The sequence below is a fragment of the Procambarus clarkii genome, chromosome 29 (assembly GCF_040958095.1).
Source record: "Procambarus clarkii isolate CNS0578487 chromosome 29, FALCON_Pclarkii_2.0, whole genome shotgun sequence".
Lineage (NCBI taxonomy): Eukaryota > Metazoa > Arthropoda > Malacostraca > Decapoda > Cambaridae > Procambarus > Procambarus clarkii.
Window position 1 is genome coordinate 1,787,042 of NC_091178.1, and position 9,252 is coordinate 1,796,293.

The window sequence follows — 9,252 nt, forward strand, 5'->3', positions numbered from 1 at the left end:
AGCCACTAGTACGCGTAGCGTTTCGGGCAAGTCCTTAATCCTATGGTCCCTGGAATACGATCCCCTGCCGCGAAGAATCGTGCGAGTTAGCGAATCTCTCAATCCTGATCTTTGTGTGTGTGGGTAAAGTTATCGAGAAGGAGGCATCTGGAAGATTACTTGTATTAATATAGTCACGTCCGCATTTATGTAGCTACACTAGACTATATGAAGACTATATCTCGCTTCATGCAGGTCGGCGTTCAATCCCCGACCGTCCAAGTGGTTAGGCACCATTCCTTCCCTCCCCGTCCCATCCCAAACCCTTATCCTGACCCCTTCCCAGTGCTATATAGTCGTAATGGCTTGGCGCTTTCTCCTGATAATTCCCTTCCCTTATTTCTGTCGTTGGTAATCTAGTGATACTAAACAGTCTCAGTCTCGCAGGATGGCGAGTTCTTGAGGATATTCTCAAGAACACGACAGTGAATAAAGTAATTGCAAAGCTCCAAGTACTTCACACCAGCAGGTCTGAAAGGACATGCTGCGTGTGAAGTCATAGTCAAAAGGATATTTTGTTGTTAACATAGGTATATGAGCCCTAATGCAGGTGCCCTAGACTATATGAAGCACTCTCAGGCAACCGCACCTACATTTCTGGGCATGTCTGCAACATTTCTGGGCGTGTCTGAAACATTTCTGGGCATGTCTGAAACATTTCTGGGCGTTTCTGCCACATTTCTGGGCATGTCTGCAACATTTCTGGGCGTGTCTGAAACATATCTGGGCGTTTCTGCCACATTTCTGGGCGTGTCTGCAACACTTCTGGGCGTGTCTGAAACATTTCTGGGCGTGTCTGAAACATTTCTGGGCGTTTCTGCCACATTTCTGGGCATGTCTGCAACATTTCTGGGCGTGTCTGAAACATTTCTGGGCGTGTCTGAAACATTTCTGGGCATGTCTGCAACATTTCTGGGCGTGTCTGAAACATTTCTGGGCGTGTCTGAAACATTTCTGGGCGTGTCTGAAACATTTCTGGGCGTGTCTGAAACATTTCTGGGCGTGTCTGCAACACTTCTGGGCGTGTCTGCAACATTTCTGGGCGTGTCTGAAACATTTCTGGGCGTGTCTGAAACATTTCTGGGCGTGTCTGCAACACTTCTGGGCATGTCTGCAACATTTCTGGGCATGTCTGCAACATTTCTGGGCGTTTCTGCAACACTTCTGGGCATGTCTGCAACATTTCTGGGCATGTCTGCAACATTTCTGGGCGTTTCTGCAACATTTCTGGGCGTGTCTGAAACATTTCTGGGCATGTCTGCAACATTTCTGGGCATGTCTGCAACATTTCTGGGCATGTCTGCAACATTTCTGGGCATGTCTGCAACATTTCTGGGCATGTCTGCAACCTTTCTGGGCGTTTCTGCAACATTTCTGGGCGTGTCTGAAACATTTCTGGGCGTGTCTGCAACATTTCTGGGCGTGTCTGAAACATTTCTGGGCGTGTCTGCAACATTTCTGGGCGTGTCTGAAACATTTCTGGGCGTGTCTGCAACATTTCTGGGCGTGTCTGCAACATTTCTGGGCGTGTCTGAAACATTTCTGGGCGTGTCTGCAACATTTCTGGGCGTGTCTGCAACATTTCTGGGCATGTCTGAAACATTTTTGGGCGTGTCTGCAACATTTCTGGGCGTGTCTGCAACATTTCTGGGCATGTCTGAAACATTTCTGGGCGTGTCTGAAACATTTCTGGGCATGTCTGCAACATTTCTGGGCATGTCTGCAACATTTCTGGGCGTTTCTGCAACATTTCTGGGCGTGTCTGAAACATTTCTGGGCGTGTCTGCAACATTTCTGGGCGTGTCTGAAACATTTCTGGGCGTGTCTGCAACATTTCTGGGCGTGTCTGCAACATTTCTGGGCGTGTCTGCAACATTTCTGGGCATGTCTGAAACATTTCTGGGCGTGTCTGAAACATTTCTGGGCATGTCTGCAACATTTCTGGGCATGTCTGCAACATTTCTGGGCATGTCTGCAACATTTCTGGGCGTTTCTGCAACATTTCTGGGCGTGTCTGCAACATTTCTGGGCATGTCTGCAACATTTTTGGGCATGTCTGCAACATTTCTGAACGTGTCTGCAACATTTTTGGGCATGTCTGGAACATTTCTGGGCGTGTCTGCAACACTTCTGGGCATGTCTGCAACATTTCTGGGCGTGTCTGCAACATTTCTGGGCGTGTCTGCAACATTTCGGGGCGTGTCTGCAACATTTCGGGGCGTGTCTGCAACATTTTTATCCACAAATTCTGGAATTACTTTGCTCGTTACCTCCTACCTTGTGCTACCTTGTGGAGTATCCAAGGATCAACGGCAGCGCGGCCCGGTCGCCGACTAGGCTTCCCAGTTGGTCGTCTGGTCAACCAGGCTGTTGGACGCGGCTGCTCGCAGCCTAACGTGTGAATCACAGCCTGGTTGATCAGGTAATCTATAAAGGTGTTTCTAGAGTTCTCTCCTGAACACTGTGCTAAATATGTTGAAAATCAATATTGAAGCTCTCAGTAGCTCTTTCTTAATATGACAAAATCAGATTTTTCCTTGTAATCTAAGCAAGTGTTACATAGTCATACTGGCTTAGTGCCTTCTCTTGGTAAATACCTTATATTACAGCCGGAATCTGAAACTCTGAACTCATTTTTTTTTTTTTTTTTTTTTTTTTTTTGAGATATATACAAGAGTTGTTACATTCTTGTACAGCCACTAGTACGCGTAGCGTTTCGGGCAAGTCCTTAATCCTATGGTCCCTGGAATACGATCCCCTGCCGCGAAGAATCGTTTTTTCATCCAAGTACACATTTTACTGTTGCGTTAAACAGAGGCTACAGTTAAGGAATTGCGCCCCGTAAATCCTCCCCGGCCAGGATACGAACCCATGACATAGCGCTCGCGGAACGCCAGGCGAGTGTCTTACCACTACACCACGGAGACTCGTGTACCATTTCAAAATAAACATACGTGTTGAGCTCTTCAAAAATGTGTGTACTATCCACAGTTGGCTGCGTATCTGTTGATGTTGTTACTCTTCCTTTTTTAGCGAACTTTTGGGGAATACGTGAGAGGGTTTTGCGTGTTGGGGAGCGCCTCTGAAAGTAACTTTCTATTTTGCTGTAAAACCACAACCCTTTTATACCCTTATATTCATGCTGCTGTTTTAGGTCTTTTTTTTTTGTCTTTGCATCTGTGGTAGCTGGCCGGGGTACACTGCAGTACAATATAAGGATAATGTATTTAAAACATCTCCAAAACAGTATTACTTGTGTTTGATACTTTGACTCAGAGTGGGCTTCGTTCATAATAAATTCTACCCGAATAATTCTTACCAAACCTAACCTATTCCTAATTATATACAATCCCATAATTTACGATAATATTAATTTTTATAGGAGAAAAATACTCCTTATTCATACACATCTTTAAGAATTCATCTTGTCACATTAGTGCCAATGTATTAGCCGAATGCAGATGATGAGTCACAATAATGTGGCTGAAGAATGTTGACCAGACCACACACTAGAAAGTGAAGGGACGACGACGTTACCGCCCGTCCTGGACCAACGACTTGATAATGGTCTAGGACGGACCGAAACGTCTTCGTCTCTTCATCTTCTGGTGTGTGGTCTGGTCAACATTAGCCGAATGCGGACACATTAGCGTCTGCAGTTATCTTTTATTGTACTTAGGTTTCTGAGTGTAAAGCTGCAGATATGGGCCATAACGGAACTACACAAAGAAATCTCAATGATGTGATATGTGAATGCGGGAACTTGTACCGGAGTTCTAGTGACTCCCAGACGTGAGCCTTAACCTACCCGGATGGATGACTACAGTAGATTCATCAGCATATAAATGGATACTCTTATATATGGTATGAAGATCATTGGGAAATTCTAAGAAAAGACTCGGAGAGATATCCGAACCACCTGGAAGATCACAGTTTATACAGAGACAAGTTCAAGTTCAAGTACGTTTATTGAGACAATAAAATACATCTCAAAAAGGATAGAGTAGCTAAAATTATTTCTACCCTGGAATAATAAAGAGACATGTACAGTTGAGGTTTCTACAACGGAAGATGTATTTAAGAGGAAGCTGCGAAGTTGTGCACAGGGAGCTGGAACCAATTTTTGTGAACGGGAGCTTGGAAAGTAAATATTTTTTACTTGACCTACAACAACATATTCCCCGTACCGACGAAGCGAAGAACAGTTCATGAGTGAAAAACTAGTAGAGCGGTCCTTGCGGAAACTTTACAGGTGACATGAAAGAAAATTAGCGATGAATAATAGCTAGAACGATGAGCACGGTCACCTATCTTTGGGATAGGTTGACCAATAGTATAATCCAAGAGGACCGGAAAGATTTAGAACACAGATTTAGACAAAATAGGCGAGTTAAGTACAGAAGCAGGCTCAGAGCCACCCTTCCATACTACACTCGAAAAAGATACACAACTAAATGATCCCAGGTACGATTCCCGTTCAGGGCGAGACGTTTGGACACGCTTCCTTATACTTGAAGCATCTTTTCATCCAGAAGCAAATAGGTATCTGGGGAAGGACACTAACAGGAGAAAGTGTAGATATGACGGACTCGACGACTAACTCCCGTCGAGTCCGGGAGTTAGTCGTCTGCTGTAGGTCGCATCGTAGGGAAGATCAGTCATTGGCCTCCGAGTGACCTCAATAATCCCAACAGGCGTTGTCCCCGGACAACAGAAACCATACACTTCCTCCATGTTGAAGACAGAGGCTTCAGAACCAATTTATTTGAGATGAAATCTATGATATTGAATTGATGGTTGTAGAAACGTGCGGGTCAGCAATGATGTAATTTACAACGTCGATGAACTGGAGGAGGAATAAGAGGAGGAAAATAAATAATAGGAGGCAGGAGGAAGAGGAGAAATATGAATAGACATAGCAACAAAAAAATCACTTTGAAGGTAGAATGTAGGAACGATGTAGCTAGGAATAACTAAAGGGTGATGTGCAGGAAAAGAGTGAGAGAGAGAGAGAGAGAGAGAGAGAGAGAGAGAGAGAGAGAGAGAGAGAGAGAGAGAGAGAGAGAGAGAGAGAGAGAGAGAGAGAGAGAGAGAGAGAAAGAGAGAGAGAGAGAGAGAGAGCGAGAGCGAGAGCGAGAGCGAGAGAGAGAGAGAGAGAGGGAGAGAGAGAGAGAGATAGGGGGGGGGGCCCTGGTGGATAGCGCGCAGGACTCGTAATTCTGTGGCGCGGGTTCGATTCCCGCACCAGGCAGAAACAAATGGGCAAAGTTTCTTTCACCCTGAATGCCCCCGTTATCTAGCAGTAAATAGGTACCTGGGAGTTAGTCAGCTATCACGGGCTGCTTCCTAGGGTGTGTGTAGTGTGGTGTGGAAAAAAAAGTAGTTAGTAAACAGTTAATTGACAGTTGAGAGGCGGGCCGAAAGAGCAAAGTTCAACCGCGGCAAACGCAACTAGGTGAATACAACTAGGTGAATACACACACACACACACACACACACACACACACACACACACACACACACACACACACACACACACACACACACACACACACACACACACACACACACCCTCACACACACACACCTTCATTCAGAAATTTGTGTAAAGAATCATTCAGAACTTTGTATACCACATATGTCAGGCCAATCCTGGAGTATGCAGCCCCAGCATGGTGTCCATATCTAGTCAAGGATAAGACTAAACTGGAAAAGGTTGAAAGATTTGCCACCAGACTAGTACCTGAGCTGAGAGGTATGAGCTACGAGGAGAGACTGCGGGAATTGAACCTCACTTCGCTGGAAGACTGAAGAGTTAGGGGGGACATGATCACTACATTCAAGATTCTCAAGGGAATTGATAGGGTAGATAAAGACAGGCTATTTAACACAAGGGGCACACGCACAAGGGGACACAGGTGGAAACTGAGCGCCCAAATGAGCCACAGAGATATTAGAAAGAACTTTTTTAGTGTCAGAGTGGTTGACAAATGGAATGCATTAGGCAGTGATGTGGTGGAGGCTGACTCCATACACAGTTTCAAATGTAGATATGATAGAGCCCAATAGGCTCAGGAATCTGTACACCTGTTGATTGACGGTTGAGAGGCGGGACCAAAGAGCCAGAGCTCAACCCCCGCAAACACAACTAGGTGAGTACAACTAGGTGAGTACACACACACACACACACGTATGTGTTTGTGTGTGTGTTTGTGTGTGTGTGTGTGCGGTCAGGTCCTGTGAACGCGTGCGGCAGAGAATGATTCCGGGGGAGACAGATGGCCAGGAGTAATTTAGTGTGTGTGTGTGGTGAGGGGATATGAGGTGTGTACTCACCTAGTTGTACTTACCTAGTTGTGCCTGCGGGGGGGGGGGGGGTTGAGCTCTGGGTCTTTGGTCCTACCTCTCAACTGTCAATCAACTGGTGGACAGATTCCTGAGCCTACTGGGCTCTATCATATCTACACTTGAATCTGTGTATGGAGTCAGCCTCCACCACATCACTGCCTAATGCGTTCCATTTGTAACACTAAAAAACACTGAAACTAAAAAAAAAACTTCTTTCTAATGTGGCTCATTTGGCCGCTCAATTTCCACCTGTGTCCCCTAGTGTGCGTGATCCTTGGGTTACATAAACTGTTTTTATCTACCCTGATAAAGGGGTATCAGCCCCTTTATGAGGGGCCTGACAGCTGAGTGGACAGCTGATTCGTAGTCCTGAGGTTCCGGGTTCGATCCCTGGTGAAGGCGGAAATGAATGGACAGAGTTTCTTTCACCCCGTTGCTCCTGTTACCTAACAGTAAATAGGCACCTTGGAAGTTAGACAGCGGTTACAGACTGCTTCCTGGGGATGTGTAACAAAAAGGAGGACTGGACGAGGACCGGGCCGCGGGGATGCTTAGTCCCGAAATCATCTCAAGATAACCTTATGAAGATAACCCTATTAATTCCTCTGAGAATCTTGTATGTGGTGATCATGTCCCCCCTAAATCTCCTGTCTTCCAGCTACGTGAGGTTTAGTTCCTGTAATCTCTCCTACACCAAGTGCAGTACTTACTCACCTAATTGTGCTTGCGGGGGTTGAGCTCTGGCTCTTTGGTCCCGCCTCTCAACTGTCAATCAACTGGTGTACAGATTTCTGAGCCTATTGGGCTCTATCATGTCTGTATTTGAAACTGTGTATGGAGTCAGTCTCCACCACAACACTACTTAATGCATTCCACTTGTGTGTGTTTGTGTCTGCGTACTCACCTAGTTGTGCTTTTCATGAGTGTACTCACCTATTTAAACTCAAATATGTACAGCAAGTTTAAGCTCCTGAGCACCTTCTTTCATGGGAAATTGAAATACACACAAAGGGATGAGGTAGCTCAAGCTATTCTCACCCCGTTCAGTACATCGTGTTAATACATACATAGACACACATCACAAGCAATAAACGTATTACCGAACATTCTGAGAGATAAACATATACATTTCCTCCTTTACACAAGTAACTCTTCTTTCAGTTGAAGTTAACCGGTATCAATGGCTCTCCCCCCCCCCTCATGCTTCGCGTCTCTCCAGCTCCTGAAACAACGTGTTGCGTTAACCTCGACTACCTCCTCCTTCATTTCATTCTGTGTCCACAACTTTCAGCACTGAAATGAAAGTGCTTTCTGAAAGAACTTGAGTGCTGAAAGCACTGAAGAAGTGCTTTCATACATTCTCATGGCTCATCTGAATTTCTAATTTCATCACCTATTCTCTTGTGCTGTTGCCATTATCTGTGCTAAAGATTTCGATTCTGTCACTTTTGTTAATGTCTATAAGAATCTCGTATGTCGTAATTATGTCACCTCTTTCCCTTCACTTGTGCATCGTGGTGGGACCCACTTCTGTCAGGGAGAGAGAGAGAGAGAGAGAGAGAGAGAGAGAGAGAGAGAGAGAGAGAGAGAGAGAGAGAGAGAGAGAGAGAGAGAGAGAGAGAGAGAGAGAGAGAGAGAGAGGGGAAGGGGGGGACGTGTACGATATTAAGCATATATCACATTGGTCACACCTCACTTTCCTTAATCCCCTCCTGCTCCTTGTACCTGTGTGTCAACTGGGTCTGTTTGTCCTTTCCCGCAGCGCTATGCCTCTCTTTCTGTCCCTTGTGTTTGTCCTGTAGGTGTTTACCTCGCTGTTTGTTTGTCTCATCATCATCTCCCCCTCTCTCTCTCACTCTCTCTCTCTCTCTCTCTCTCTCTCTCTCTCTCTCTCTCTCTCTCTCTCTCTCTCTCTCTCTCTCTTTCCCTCTCTCTCTCTCTCTCTCTCTCTCTCTCTCTCTCTCTCTCTCTCTCTCTCTCTCTCTCTCTCTCTCTCTCTCTCTCTCTCTCTCTCTCTCTCTCTCAAACTCTCTCTCTCTCTCTCTCTCTCTCTCTCTCTCTCTCTCTCTCTCTCTCTCTCTCTCTTCAGATGGTCAGTTGATTTGAATTCACGTGTGCGTGTTGAGAGAACATGTTCAGATGCGAGTCAGCCTGTACTGGAGTCATGCTCTTGTGACTGACTCAGGCTATGAACGAATCCTTGAAAGATCATTTAGAGTTTTGTTAAAAACAACTGATGTTTGTGGACCTTTCAAGCTTGACACACACACGTGTAACATATGTGTAACACGTATTCCCTTCCTTTCATACATCACTAGTGGAGACAAAACATTAGTAGAGTGACGTAAATAAGAGAGAGAGAGAGAGAGGGAGAGAGAGAGAGAGAGAGAGAGAGAGAGAGAGAGAGAGAGAGAGAGGGGGGGACTGGGAGGGGAAGAGACAGATGGAAGCGGAGGGAGAATCAACGGTCCTTGAAGAAAATTAGCAAGGCAATAGCCCTAGGAAGTGTGTGGGCTGTAATTTGGTTAGGCTGGCTGCAGGTGATGGTGGCGGGGTGTACCGTACCATCCTTGTGTAACACTCCAGGTGAGTGTCGAGAGCTACCGGGGGCCCCCGCCACCACAAGCACTCAACGTGGTAACAGTGAAATGAAATATAATTGAGTGGCGTGTCCCTTACTTGCTACGGATAGCCCCATGTAGTGCCGGGCCATATTCTCCCAAGTTAAAAGTGAACTGAAGTGAACTGTAGTGAGTTATACCGAGGGAAGGAACAGGAGGAGGAGGATAAGAAGGTTTCACAACCCTAAGGGGTTGGTAAGGTAAGGTAACTATCAGGGGGAAAGCGCGAAGCCATTACAACTAT

At 45.8% G+C, this 9,252-nt stretch overlaps 1 protein-coding gene across 1 annotated transcript; it reads right to left on the reverse strand.

The window, feature by feature from the left end:
• Nucleotides 1–614: 614 nt before the first annotated feature.
• Nucleotides 615–4,773, reverse strand: LOC138369547 (SUMO-interacting motif-containing protein 1-like). The gene is made up of 3 exons (XM_069332965.1): nt 4,641–4,773; nt 3,848–3,958; nt 615–2,263 (listed from the first exon to the last, which is right to left on the reverse strand). Exons 1-3 carry the CDS (start codon nt 4,771–4,773, stop codon nt 615–617), a joined length of 1,893 nt encoding a protein of 630 aa, XP_069189066.1.
• Nucleotides 4,774–9,252: the final 4,479 nt, after the last annotated feature.